Source organism: Plecotus auritus, assembly GCF_963455305.1.
Source record: "Plecotus auritus genome assembly, chromosome: 3".
Classification (NCBI taxonomy): Eukaryota; Metazoa; Chordata; class Mammalia; order Chiroptera; family Vespertilionidae; genus Plecotus; species Plecotus auritus.
In genome coordinates, this window is record NC_137772.1 from 95763391 (window position 1) to 95778480 (window position 15090).

Genomic DNA, 15090 nt, shown 5'->3' on the forward strand with positions numbered 1-15090 from the left:
TAAGTCATTGTGTATATCCTTCATCATTTCCATAGAATAAATTCCTACAAGTAAAATTGCTGATCCCTATGGCCAGGTCATACTCCAAAGGTACCATTTCATGCTCCCACCTCAGGAGGCAACATCAGCCACAGCAAAGTCATCAATGCTCTTCACAGGCTTTGTGGAAAGTATTCCCCACTCCAGTAGACAATTTCTGTGTTTCTTTACCGTCAATATTGTTGCCATTTATCTCTGAGGGGTAACATGTTAGAACAGTGGTCGGCAAACTCATTAATCAACAGAGCAGCAAACCGCAGTTTGCCGACCACTGTGTTAGAAGTATTTGGGGGATTCTGTGAAAAAAAAGTTCATATCCACTAAGGGGTACAATATTCAGAATAGACTAGAAAGATGAAGAGGATCCCATCAGTCTTCCTTCCTTCTTTGTAAACCTCTCCTTCCTCTGCATTTATTAAGTTTGTTTTGTACAATACACTGCATATAGAATGGAAAGTATGTTCCACCTGCTTCCCCTTTTATTTTTAGCTCACCCTTCTATCTTGTGACATTGTTATTGGTACAAAAAGGTAGTGAAGCTAAGCTGTTCCACCTGTGCTTGGAAGACTGATTTTTCCTTCTTTGTAACCAGAATAGTTGTGAGAAATCTTTCCTTTGTCTACTATCAGGAGAATTGGGCTTTCTCTGTAGTTCCATATTTAACATTTCAGGCTTGAACATAGTTTGGCTAAAATATGTGGGGATCACAGATAACCTAGACTCAGAAGTTGGAAGTCTTTCTGTGGAATGGCATGCTTAAGGGATCACCATCAATGGGATTATAACATTTAATGCTATCCATGGAAAACTCTGTAAGAGTCTTCACAGTCACATGCTCAGGTATAAAACTAGAACTGCTATATTTCTCTGTAATTGAGCTGAACTTCAATCTTGAGTAGGCAGCTCACCCCTGGCAAGTGGAGGCCCAGAGCTGCTATGCTTCGGGATCCTACCACTGCAGGGTTCAGCCAGGAGAAGTCCATTGCATGATCATTCCTCAGAAACCTCTGGCACCCAGACTTTGGTCAGGTCCCTTCCAGTCTTCTTCTTGCACCGGAAGCCCAAGGTGGACATCTCCTGAGCTGGAAGAGCTGCCCTTGCAGCATCACACATGATTCTGCATTCCATTCATGGACTGAACCTTCTGCTCCAGGTTTTTGGCTCAGAAAGCCTTTCTGTCTCCCAAACCAAGGCCTTGCAATAGAGAGTCTTCAAGAGTGTTTCTTCCACTCTGATTTTAAAAGTACAGAAACTTGACCAATGGGACTATCTGCCCCCACTCTCCCTGAAGCAGTAAACAGCCCAGACTCAGCGGGTGGAGGGCCACAGGCAATAAGAAAATTGTGGGAAAGGGGAACTTTGGTTATTACCTCTGACATTCATCCACTACATCCTTTAGAACTTAACATCTCCCATTTTACGTTTTTCCTATATTTCTCGGGTGTGAATGAACACCTTGCTTCCTCAGCTAGGCTGTGAGCTCTGGAAGGGACCATGTTTCCTCCTGCTTTGCAGTCCTTGGACTGTCAGCAGGACTAGGCACTTCAGAGCGAGGGGCAGCCCAGGTGCAAAGGGGAGAGCCCCACGTTGGGAGTTGGGAGATGTTCATTCTCTTTCTAGACCTGCCACTAACTGGTTGACATGGGCAAGTAGTCTGACCTCATCTGTAAAATGAGGAGCTGGACTAAATTCCTTCCTAGTCATGTTCAGTAAGCTTGTTCTTCAAATAGGCTGCATGGTACATATATTCTATGGAAACAAGGACCAGGGACTTGTCAGTGTCATATTCAAACTGGCAAAGCATTTGAATATTTTGTTGAATTTTAGCTCCTCCCCCCAAAATGAGCCCAGGGACTCCAGTCCCTCCATTGCTAGCACTGATTACTCTGCATTCCAGGTATGCTTTATAAGCATATATGGTGTTTTTTTCCTAGGAGGGTTGTAATAGCGAATCATTGTTAATCTGATGTCTCAACATCCTGCCAGAATAAATCCCATTTAAAAATAAATGTTAATTACTGTAATTGTGAGGATTCCTCCTGCTAGTTCTAGTGTAAGACTGAAAAGTCTGGAGCTCCTTGGTGAGCAAATCCTTGGAACAGGTTTTGGCTAACATCCTCCTCTTGTGTCTGTTTTGCTTTGATAAATGCACTTTACTTCTTAAAACAAGATGGAAATTCTAATCCTGTTGTTCAAAAGCCCTGCTGCCTCATGTCCAAATCTACAGAATTTTATTGAAGTCCTGGCTCTCTTAGGATGCTTTGCTGCTGATGAAAATGACAAGATATAACGTGGTTTAGAAAGATGCACAATTACGGAGTAGAAGAAAGAATTCTGTGTAAAATACTAGATACTTTAGTCATTTTGAACCCTTTAGCTTTTATACACAAAGAGTCTTAGAACATTATTAAGCACTGGGCATTGGTGTGTGTCGGGCCTGTGTCACCTTCTCATAAATTTTCAAAATCGTTATATTCCTAAATACTTAAATAACTATGGTAGGTATGTTTAGTGTTTCTAGCTGCATTTATATATTCTCCAACTAATAACCTGTCAAACTCCTGGTCCTCCTCCATAATTCAGGTCTAGCTGTCTCAGGATTTAAAGTGTCTTTGTCACTACTCTCTGATTCATGCTTCCTTCCCCTTCCTCTTCTCACCAGAGGTTTGTTTCTGAATGAAGCTTGGAAATACATTTAAAGTAAAATGAATGTCTCATTTCTAAATGGGAGAAAATGCAGAGTATCTGAAGTGTCTGCCTTCATTTCTATAGTATTTTGTTCTTAAAGTGTCCTGGATCCAGAATGAGCTCAAGAAAATCTAGATCCCTGACATTGTTTCCACAATGGTGATGGAAATTGAGAGGGAAGTCCAATAACCACAGTTACAGCAAAGCCATGCTTTTTCCAGTAGCTTGAGAGGGGGGCCAAGGAGCAGAAAGATTTCCATATTCTCCTCTGTCAAATGAAGATACAGGTTTGGGTCTAACCATGTCAGCTGATATTCCATTCTTCAATTAGAAAAAAGTTCTGTGAATTCAGACTGGGAGAAGAGAACCTTATTTTCTACATGACGAACACAGTTTGGATCCATTATATTAAAAACTCTGCATATCACCTTATTGCCCCAAGATTCCCACTATTTCCAACCCTGCATCTAACTTGGACTTCACATTGGAGCTAGCACTGGGACTTTCACAGCCCAAAGTTGCAGGCCAACCAACAGCCTTGTCCAAGATATAAAATTACTAAGAATTAAGGAAGTCTGAGATTTCATTTAAGTATTGGCAGGGGCAAAGGGGATTGCTTCATCCCCACTGCGCCCCCTTCCCCCCCCCCCCCCCACCAATTAGTCCAGAGGTTCAAGGAACTGGCTTTTAAAAAACTGCAAAGAAAGAGATGAAGGCAGGTTATTCATTATATTCCAGATGAAGACTCTTGGGAAGAATTTGAGAGCCCCTTTCAGAGAGCATTTATTTCGGGCATTCTGGGAAGGCAGCTTCATGGGGGAGGTTGGCCCTCTTAAGGCATCTCACAAAGCAGTGGGTTTGTGTTCATTGTCATTCTGAGGTCCCTCTCCCTCCTGCTTTCTAACCTAATCATTCTTCACTGTGTCAGCCTGTGCCCTGGGCATGTCTGTGTTGCATATCTGATCCTCCATCTCACCTGGGTTTACAGCCAGTGGGTCTGGCTGACAGGCCAAGTATCCAAGCCTCTGAACTGTTCAGTGCCACAGAGTGGGGTATCTTTATAAATGCAAATAATTTTATTCAACCTCTAAGGAGTTTGTTAGACCTCATGCATATGAGCTTCCAGGGTCTCAAGCCAGGCTCCAGGGCCAAATTCCCCAAACCAAGCATCCTGCAGCAGCTGGAAGTACCCTTGTTCAGACTCTGTTAGCTTCCTTAGGGGACACCAAAGGTGCTGGCGGTACTTATGGCACTGAAATGCTACTTAGGAATGTATTTAGTTGACAGTAAATGGTTATGTCTGCTGCCTTGGAAACCTCTTATTACGCCCATATTGAACATGGGTCCATCTAGTAAAGTGTCTCTTGCACTCAGCTCCCTACTTCATTTTATATATTTGTTTGTTTATTGTCCATCTTCTCCACTAGATTATACGTTTTAGGAAGGCAGAGATTCTTTTATTCATCACTGTATCCTACAGTGCCCAGCACATAGTAGGTTTACAATAAACATTCCTTGATTAAATAAACCATTGCATCTGAACTGCAAATTCTCAGTGATAATATTATGGATAAAATGACAATGACATCAGTCATTGCCCAAAAATTCTAGAAAGAGGTATCTGAGCTTGTCCTATGCTGAGACTTGGTGAGGCATTCCCTTTGGAATGAGAGATTTGGACCTTGGATTAGCTATGCCTGCTGTTTGGAAGGAAGTGTGTTTGGGGATATACCAGTTTGCCAATTCTTGGAGGAGGGCCAGTCTGGCAGGCACCAGACAGCTAGAGACAGCATTGTAGGCAAGGATGGTGTGAAGCCCCAGGATGCAAGAGTGATGGCGAGGGGTTCCGGTGCAGGCAGCATTGAGATGCTCAGTGCAGATCCAGCATCAGGATGGCAACAGGCAGAAGGACCTCAGTCTCCTACACCATACTCAAGCTTAGGATGTCCATGTAGGCCAGGGATTTCGAACTGCCCAGGCATAATTGTCAGTCCATTCACAGCAGAATCTCCCTCCCACATTGCCTGAAAGAGTTAAGTCACAATTTCAGAGCCCAACCAAGCAGCCTGAGGTTCAGGTCAGGATGGATATAAAGAGGGCAGACTTGAGAGGTGGGAAAGCACACTGGTGCAGAGAGAGACCCCAAATGGCCTTTGGCAAATCAGTTTAACATTTCACCTGCATCATGGTGTGTGTGTGTGTGTGTGTGTGTGTGTGTGTGTGTGTGTGTGTGTGTGTGTTTGTGTGTGTGTGTGTTTGTGTGTTTTAATATATTTTTATTGATTTCAGAGAGGAAGGAAGAGGGAGAGGGAAAGAGAAACATCAATGTTGAGAGAGAATCATTGATCTGCTGCGTCCTGCATGCCCCCAACTGGGGACCAAGCCCACAACCCTAGCATGTGCCCTTTGACCGGAATCAAACCCAGGACCCTTCAGTCTGCAGGCTATTGCTTTATCCACTGAGCCAGGGCTCATGGTGTTGTTTTAAAGATTAAGTGAGATAATACATGTATTAGAATGGTGTCTGGCAAATAATAAGAGCTTAATACATGGTTGTTATTGTCTAAATTATTTTCTGCTAGACTTAAGAGACCAAAATAAAGGATATATAGGAAAAGTGAAATATTAGCGGGGCGGGGAGAGGGGGGAGTAACAAATACTCAGATTGACAGTACACTTTCTACCTCATAGAAGGCCTGAACTCGTGCAGTACTTAAAGTTGTTTTTGTTTTACATTATGAAAGGAAAATCTAATTATGTATAATCACATGGGAAAGTCTCTTTCTTGTCCTCTGGGGAAGCGCAATCTAATTTGAAAGCTTTTTAAATATTGTGTGGCCAGCTCTTGTCCTCTAACCAGCCCTGAAGAGGTCTGTCTGTTGCCCAGTCATTTTTGGTCTGTCTTGCTCTAACTGAACATGTGCTCCCTGAGGGCCCTTGAGAAGACATGTAATAGATATGATAAAGGCAGAGCACATCCCACAGTCATGGAGTCTCTTCTTCTCCAAGGAAGCGGAGAGGCTTTGCATGACAATTAATTATTCACATTTTCTCTCCTTCTCCTCAAATGCTTGGTTTCCTATCGAGCTCCACGGAGGCCAATTTTCTCTGGGGCGCGTGTAACCTAGCACCAGTGACAGTTTGGTGCTGCGTTCTGTGGCTCTTAGAGCCTGTTTATTTTAGGCTCACATGCATTGGGCACATGCTGGCGATGGCTAGGGCATACCAATGCCACTACTCATTCTCCTTCTTCTGGGGCCGGGTTTTAGCCACTGACACGTCCCTGGTTCTTACCATGCAAAGGCAGGAGCTCTGGAGTCGGGTCAGTTGGCTGCACCTGGAACTGACCAGGCTAGAGCTTGAGCTGGTGCTTGGCCCAGTGCCTTTCAGCCCCACCCTCTGCTCTGAGGCTGGGCATCCTGCCCTTTAGTAAAGCTGTGAACATTCACTCATCCGTGCAGGCTCAGTGAGGCCTTTGTTACCATTCTCTGGGAAACCTTTGTGCAGCTGATAGAGGCAGTGCGGCACTGAGCTCCCTGACAACTCTTGGAGACTCAGAGGCTACCTTACTTACCCCGGGTCTCTTCACACCCAGGCCGCTCACACCCGTCTGCAGACTTGCTCTGTGTCACTCTTCTGCTTTCCTTTCACTGTTACACCCACCTGCAATGCTAGCCTGTTTCAGTTTCCCTCAAGGGCAGTGTTCAGATCTGAACACTTAGGCATGTGCCATCGGGGAGGTGGTTTCTGGATAATCTTTCTCAGAAACCCAGGGCCAGAAGAAAGAGATGTAAATGGCTGTCCAAGGCATGAAGTTATTGGCTGGTAGCCAAGAAGCCAACTGGTTAGAAGGAAGTAGGGGAGCAGTAGAGAGAGGTGAAGTAGTAGCAGTGTGGCCAGAGATGGCGGGAGAGTGACAATGGCTCATTCTGCTGTGAAATGAATACCGCAGAGAGCATGAGCATACCTCTCTGCAGAGCTGTGGGGTGACTGTGCACACAAAGTCAGATGCTGGGTGACTGGGAAAGGTTACTCTACATCTTTGAGCCTCAACTTCCTGCTCTCTAAAATGGGGAGAATAATTGATCCCCCCTCTTTAGGGTTATTGTGAAGATTAAATAAGTTCATACATGTAGAACACTAAAAAAGTGCCAGCCCACCCACAGTGAATGTCATACAAGTGTTAGCAAATAGTGTCACCACAGGTACATGGCCACATGCACCCCTGAGTGTGGGGCAGGATCTTTTTTTTGGGGGGGGGGGGGGTGGGCAGGGGCAGGATCTTAATAGGACTGCCTGACTGCTCTGACAGCCTCTTTTCCTAAACATTCTTTCTGCAACATGTATCCTTTTTTCCCCTCACAGAAATCATCTAATTTTCTCAAATAAATTTCATCCTCAAATTGTTCTAGGCCTTTCTGCCCCTTTCCATCTATATTGAGCATTCAGTAATGTTTGGCATAGTCAGTGTCTCCGCTGTTGGGAGATCAAGGCACCATGGGAAAGTGAAATGTGCATTTAGATGATTACTGGAGTTACTGACTGATGGAAAATTTCAGTGGTTTGCATTTCACTACTTTTGTTTCTACTGCAGTTCTGCTGATAGCGATGCTAATAAAGTTCAATGAAACAGAAAGTAGCCAGGTGAGCAGAAAGAGCAAGCAAAATAAAGAACCATAATAATTCATGAATTTAGATTGTTTTTTAAGCCATCATGATGAATTTTTCCTGATTCAAATGAATTTGGGGGCACACACTTATGACTTAACTGCATAAAAATAGGAATTTATACTAAAGGCAACTGGCCCATCTTTAAATTCATCCCATTACCTCAGCAAAACACAGGTCCAGTTACCAACAAGACATTTCTCCTAGAAGTCATTCAGACATCTCAAGCCGACATGGGCAAAGTGGAACTTATTATCCTTCCCCACAAACCTACCCTGCTTCTAAATATTTCTTAGTTCAGTTAAACATCAACATCAGACCACTTGCTCAAGTTGGAAGTATCAAGGTATACACTTCTGCTTTTCCTGCTCCCCACCCCCATGCACATATGCCTCCTAAATAGCTTCTGAATCCATGCCCTTCCGTACACCCAATGACTCTGCCTGCATTTATAATATTCCTGTGTAACAATCAACCCAAACGGTGGCTTAAAACAGCAGTCATTTATTATTTTCCATGTGTTTTGGGTCAGCTCATACTATGTGTCTTTGACCAAGCTTAGCTGGTGGCTCATACTATGTGTCTTTGTTGTCTGAGGTTGGCTAATGTAGGTGGGCTCAGCTGGGGTGCCTTTGCTCCACGTATCTCTCATCCTTCTTTCTGGCACCAGTGGGGTGGCTTGAGTATGTTTTTCTCATGGAAATGTCAGAAGCACAAGAAGGCAAGCCAAAACATGTCACTCTTGACTCTTTCTGTTGGCCAACCTAGATATATGGTCTAATCCAAAATCAAAGGGTGAAGAATCACACTTCACCCACTTAGTGGGAGGAACTACAGAGTCACATGGCAGAGAGCAAAGGGACAGGGCAGGATAAAGAAAATGTTTTTTAGAGGACTACTGCCTGTGCTTGTGCAGATCATGCACTGTACAATTCTGAGGGTGCTCTGTTCACACCACAGTCTATGTAAGTGGACTTCCATAGTACTCAGTGGCACCAGCTTCCTTATCTCCCCAGTGCCTAGTACATATAAATTGCTCAAGAAATGTGTGAATGAATGAGTAAATGAGAAAGAAGGTAACAACAAATTGAACTAACTATTCCCAAGTGAGATATCTGATAGTCAAAGTTGGGATTAAAATTCAGATAGCTTTTGATCCAACAAAATTAAAACCATGTTATTACAGGTGCATATGATAGAATGTATCTGTAAGCTAACTTGGAATGTCTTGTTTACCTACAACAACAAAAAATTACCTTTCATTTTGTGAACTAATCAAGATTATGGTTCCTTAAAGCACATCACACTTCTTAAATGCTATTGACTGCATAAATGCCCTATGCATAACACCCTAGGGGACATTGTGAGACGTGTATGAAAACTGGTCTTGTTCTACATGACTCTAACCCCCCAAGTCACAATAGAACTAAAGATTTCTTTAAAAAAAAGATTTCTTGATTGTCCTTGGATGAGTCATAAAGCTTATATAAATGCAAATAGAACCCATATTTTAAAAGAACAAGACTTTTATCAGGTAATTTGATAAAATATGCTGAATATTTGTGAATTATAATTATGCCAGTGTGGCCAGCAAACTGTTCACCCTGTGGGAAAGTGTTGCCACGTTAAACAGTCAACTTCATACTTAGAATCTGAAATTTCCCAATGTTCTGCCAGAGGACATAGGGAGGGTAACTGACCCAGTTAGGATGTATGGGCTTCTGGGTGGACATGGCATGAGGAGAGGCCCAAAAGAAAGCATTACACGGGCAGTAATGGTCCTACCTCTAGTCCCCCACTCCTAACCGTAGCCCCAGGAAGCTCCAACAGAGGACTCTGTGCTTGTCCCTGGATTGCTCTTCCCTGGGTTTACAGCAGCAAAGTGATCATGACCAGGCCACCGTCAGGACACTGTTGGCAGGATGCCTCAGTTAGAGTAGGTGCTTAGCACAGCACCCAGCATAGGGCATGAAGAAAGGATTCCATAAATGTTTGTTAAATGAGTGAACAAAATAAACCAATGAAATAAGCAAACAAAGGGAGTATCCTATCTAATAAAGAGGGAATATGCTAATTGACTGTTACACCCTCACAAAGATGGCAGCGCCCACAGCCAATAAGGAGGGAATATGCTAATTGACTGACACGCCCTCAAAGATGGCGGCGCCCATAGCCACAAGATGGCAGCTACCAGTCCCCTCAGCCCCCCAGCTGCCCAGGGTCAGCCCAAGGTGCAGGCAAGCTTCGAATGGCGGCTGCACAGCCACCCAGGGCCGGCCCGAGGTGCAGGCAAGCCTTGGATGGTGGCTGCCCAACCAATGCCCGAGGCACAGACAAGCCTTGGATGGCAGCTGCCCAGCTGATGCCCGAAGTGCAGTAAAGCCCTTGGATGGCAGCTGCCCAGCCGCGCAGGGCTGCCCGAGGCTCAGTTAACCAGGGCCAGCTGAGGCTTGTGCTGCGGACAGTGGCAGCATCAGAAGTGTGATGGGGGCGTCGCCTTCTCCTGATCGCGGGGTCGCCTCCCGCCCCTGAGAGCTCCTGGACTATGAGAGGGGGCAGGCCGGGCTGAGGGACCCCCTCTCCAGTGCATGAATTTTCATGCACCGGACCTTTAGTAATGGTATAAGGAACATTTGTGGGGTAAGGTACTGCAATCAGTTCAGGAAATACTAAATGGTATACACTTAAGGCTACTGGGCCTGTTATCCCTTCCAGGTCAATGGGGACTTGACTTGCTACTGCCTAATACATTTAACCTGACTAAGTACAGCACCACAGTTCTCCTAGTACTGCCCAGCTGGGGAACCATTCACAGCGATAAGTTCTTCAGCTTTTGGCAGCTAGGGTATTGCAACAGTGGTTTTTGCACATGAACCTGGGATCAGAAAACCATAACTATTGTGGAGTCAGTTCAGTTAGAACTTAGCGTCTCTTCCTGCCAAGGCTTTGTATGTCATCATTGCAGGACACCAGGAAATAGTCACAATTTGGGGATTTCTTTTGTTTTTCTTTTTGTGCTCCCAGGTGAGCTCTCCGTAGAGGAGGCACAGGACCCTTTCCTGGTTAGCATCCACATAATCGCAGACCCAGGGGAATCCCAGCCCCTGCAGGAGGCCATCGACAGGGTCTTGGCTTGGATCCACCCAGACCTGCAGCTGTTCCGGGTCTCCGAAAGGAGGGCTTCCCGGCGGCGGAGGAAGGCCCCGAAGGCGAAAGCGAAGGCAGCGCAGCCCGCCCTCGCGGTGGTTCTCTTTCTGCAGGAGGGGTATGGCGACGAGCCCATCCTGCAGCTGCATCAAGCGCTGCAGCGGCCACCCTGGCGCCACCACCACACGGAGCGCGTGCCCGGCAGGCTCCTGCCCTACCTGCCCTGCAGCCAGGACTTCTTCACGCTGGCGCCCGGGACTCCGCTGTGGGCCATCCGGCCTGTGCACTATGGCAGGGAAATCGTGCGCTTCACCATCTACTGCCGCCATGACAACTACGCCGACATCCTCAAGTTCTATGAGCTGATCCTCAGGCGGAGCCCCAGCCAAAGGAAGGTGGACTTCTGCATCTTTCCCGTGTTCTCCAGCCTGGATGTGGACATCCAGTTCTCCCTCAAGAGGCTGCCCTGTGACCAGAACCCCGTCCCCACCGACAACTCGGTGCTGGAGTTCCGAGTCAAGGACATCGGCGAGCTCGTGCCCCTCTTGCCCAACCCTTGCAGCCCCATCAGTGAGGGGCGCTGGCAGACGGAGGACCACGACGGGAACAAGGTCCTTCTGCAGGTACCTTGGGGGAAGTCTGTCTGTGTCTGTGTCCCTGTCTGTGTGGGGGGCACAGAGAAAAAGTGGGTCGGCCCTGCCAGAAACCCTATCTGTTACAGAGCAACGAGTTAAGAAAAAGGAGGGATCAGTGACCCTCTGTCTGGCCTCAGACTGTGTCAAGGAGTTCATACAATACCTAAGCAAGAGGAGGGCTCTTTCTGGTGGTTCTTTTCATTTTACTGTTGTGGCCATGTGCCTCAGGCAAGCAATGCCAATTCCTGCCCTGCTGCTTCACCCACCTGCATTTGAGCACCCACTGAGTGCTTGTGGCTCCTGGGGATTTCAGGTGTGCTTATATCCCAGGGAACTTGTTAGTAAAGATTCCGGAATCTGCTCCCTCACATTTAGGGAGTTTTACCAATGTATTCTTCAGTCCCACAAAGGAACTTAAGGAAAACCCATCTATTGTGAAATATGTTACATTCAATAGAGAAACTATGTTTTCTTCTCCACTCTGGCGCCACCTCACCCAGCCTTCCACTGCTGGGCAGTAGGTTGTTAAAATTTAGTGATCACTTGAAAAATGACTTTCTTATACACATTTTAATGAGTGAGTGATGCCTTTAGACCAGGGGTGCGCAAACTTTTTGACTCGAGGGCCACAATGGGTTCTTAAACTGGACTGGAGGGCCGGAACAAAAGCATGGATGGAGTGTTTGTGTGAACTAATATAAATTCAAAGTAAAGGAGCGGAGGGGAGAGCAAGAGAACCGGATAGAACAGCCGGATCCGGCCCGTGGGCCGTAGTTTGCCCAAGGCTGCTTTAGACCTTGTGGTTTCATTAAGCTTGGGAAAGAATGAGTGAATGCCTTTTAAGGAAATGGATGCAGGAGACTCTCCTGTTCCTTCCACGGTCTGTGTCTTTGCTCAGTTACTGGACCCCTTTCTCCTCTCCACCTTCTGATGGGTGTCCAGCGCTCTTTCAAGATCATTAGTTATACCCTAGAATTCAAAATTCAACATACAGTTTTAAGAATGTCCTACACCTGGCCCTGCCTGATAAATGCTTTCCAAACCTAGGCTTTCTTGAATCAACATGTAAATCAGTTCAAGGAATATAGGAATTTGTTTTTCTGAAAATCCTCTTCTGTCTCAGTTTTCACTTTTGGTTACCTGCAAGGAGAAAGTTGATAGTAAATTAGGGGCCATTGTCTTGAAAGGTGCTGTTTGTAGTTACTTGAATCACAGGAAAAGTTTCAGTTTTTGTTGGTTTTGGTATTAAACTGTAATCCACATATCACAAAATGAAGTGAGAACTTGGCATGTGTCCGATAACTGATTCAAACGACAGCCAGGACACCATTGCTCAAGTTGGAAAGGTCACCTTGAGATAGTTACTATTTATAGAAAATAGAGAATTTTCAGAATTTCCTTTGAACTGTACAGATAAGTAAATAATATTGCTCTTTTATTTGGTGAACTAAAAGCTGGCTAACATTTTCTCTATAATCCCTTTTGAAATGTTAGAAAAAATTTTCTTCTGTTTTGAAGACTTCCAATTCTTTATGCAGAATATAATGCAATTGAATAAGTAAAAGTTAAAGGAAAGTTTTGCTTATACAAAAAAAAACACAAACACGAATTTTGATTGTTTCTGAAGGACCTCTTGCTTTTTATAATCATTAGGATGTTTTTTCTCTTGATCCCTATAATAACATAAGTGACAGAACAAAGTGTGGAAGCTTGGCCTGGACTCTGCTCAAAGGAACCATTGAAAGAATATTTCAAAGAGGATCCACACATTTAAATGGTAATAAAATTGTACAGGTACAGGCTTTTGAAGTTACATCATCAGAGTGTGAAAAGGGTAAGAAAAAAGATTTGTATCTTGGGCCTCAGGAATGCAGGCCTTTATTCAAAATAGTAGTGTATTGAGGAGTTAAATTAATGTGGGCAGAAATGACTAATAGCCCCCTCATAAATTTTGATTATGGCCATTTGAACAGGTTACTATTACTCCATCACTACAGAAAGCAACCTTCTGCTCTAGCATGAAATACACACCTGCCCATCTCTTTAAGTAACTTTTTAAAGTAAAAATTTATGTTTCAGTCTTTAGCAAAATTAAGATATTTAGATCATGGGGGAGGGGTGAAGTTGAGAGAGCTCATTTTTATCTACATTTTCATTAATGTATATATTTCCCGAATTCCATGTTTAACTATAATTTTAATTAAATGCTTTTGTTTGATTGGGTAGAATTATACATTGAAGAAAAATCTTTGTTGGGTAGTTTTTAATTACTTCCTTAAAATATAAATTGTGTTTTATTTCCTCATCCTGCCTCACTGATTTAACATTCCATATTTCAGAGACTTCTTCCTCCCATTTAATTCCCCTGGAGGAGAAAAGCTGAAAGGTGATTTTCTGGGAGCTACTCACCCTCTTACAAGAATTTGGAAATGTTTTTACTGAGATATGATAAGATAGAAAGCAAGCCTTCCTCCTCCTGAAACTCATCTCTCCATCTTTCTTGGCATTGCTGGTTCAGAGGAATAGGCAGGAGGTGGCAACAGAAGTTGTCTGAGATCCCTCTGAAAAAGGCATCTTAGAAATTTGCATTAATACCTGATGATACTAAACTGTAGTTTTCTAGAATCAAGGTCTGTGTTTGTGAATCCACATCTCCTAGAACTAAAATAACATTGACTATAAACATAATAGGTTCTCTTTATATGTTTTTCTTTACTTTTTATTGAAGGGTAATATAAATTTTATCATATAGAAAGTGTACATATCATAAATATACAGCTCAGTGAATTTTCACAAATTAAACATTTGTGTGAGCAGAATCCAGATGAAGAAACAGAACAGGCACAGAGACACTCCTGGGACTCCCTTCCCTTAAATCAGGGGTGGGATACATCCGACCTGAGGACCATATAAGGCCCTCAAAATTGTTTGGTCTGGCTCTGCCAAGGTATTAGGGGTGAGTTAATTAAATGTACTATCAAATGTCGCAGGCTAATTTTTAAGTTGATAATTTTGTATAGCCGGTGGATGATGATATGAATATCCAAATGACCCTTGGAAGAAAAAAGGTTCCCTACCCCTGCCTTAAATGAACATATTAATTTATGTTGCATTAAAGGTGGGGAGAAGAACCTAGTCTAAAAAGTTGGGAATATGGGTATGTTTTAATTTTTTTTTGTACTTGTAAGTAGATCTCACATTCTTAAAACAAGATTTAAGATGGCTGACAAAGATATAAACCACATAAGAAGTTTAGTAAAAATTATTAGATACCCAAGGGATTTGAAGTAGAGGAAAATATTGATAGGAAAGTAAGATAAACCCAGTGTGACATCCAAAATGCATGTCATTTTCTATATGCTGTCTAAGGCTGTGCTGTAAGTTGGTAGTCACTAGCCATGTGTGGCCATTTAAATTTAAATTTTAAGCTAATTAAAAGTAATAAAACTTAAAATTCACCAGACACATTGTAAGTACTCAGTAGCTGCATGTGGTTACTGGCTAGCATATTGGATAACACAAATATAGAAAATTTCCATCATGAAAGAAAGTCCTCTTGGACTATGTGATTCCAGAAATAAGCCCCAAATTTGAGTTTTATAGCAGCAAAAGCAAAATGGAAAATCATCAGTGATATGATTTAGAGTCTGTGAGGTAAAAATAAACATGGATGCACAAGTATCCCTGGTTCTGAGTGCTGGAGTAGTATTCCCACAGCTTCTCATGTTCGTAGTGGTGTCAACAGCCAACCATCAACCATACCTCTACAACTACAGCAATACTCACAAGGCTTTTCCTTGGATAGTGCCTGCAGTGTGGGCCAGGGTGCCCAGCCAGGGGTTAGTGCAGAAGAGCCACTGCCCTGAAGGAGGCTGGGCAAAACAAGATGGTCCCTCCTGCAGCTCCTAGGGGC

General features: G+C 43.9%; 1 protein-coding gene across 3 annotated transcripts in view; it reads left to right on the forward strand.

Annotated features, from left to right (window-relative positions):
- The window catches only part of FAM124A (family with sequence similarity 124 member A), a 111158-nt gene that overhangs the window by 35705 nt on the left and 60363 nt on the right, over nucleotides 1-15090 (forward strand). For all 3 annotated transcript variants that reach the window (XM_080659552.1, XM_080659551.1, XM_080659553.1), the window contains one exon: nucleotides 10420-11165. In XM_080659552.1, the coding sequence (XP_080515678.1) occupies nucleotides 10420-11165 (746 nt within the window). The remainder of the gene's footprint in view (nucleotides 1-10419; nucleotides 11166-15090) is intronic.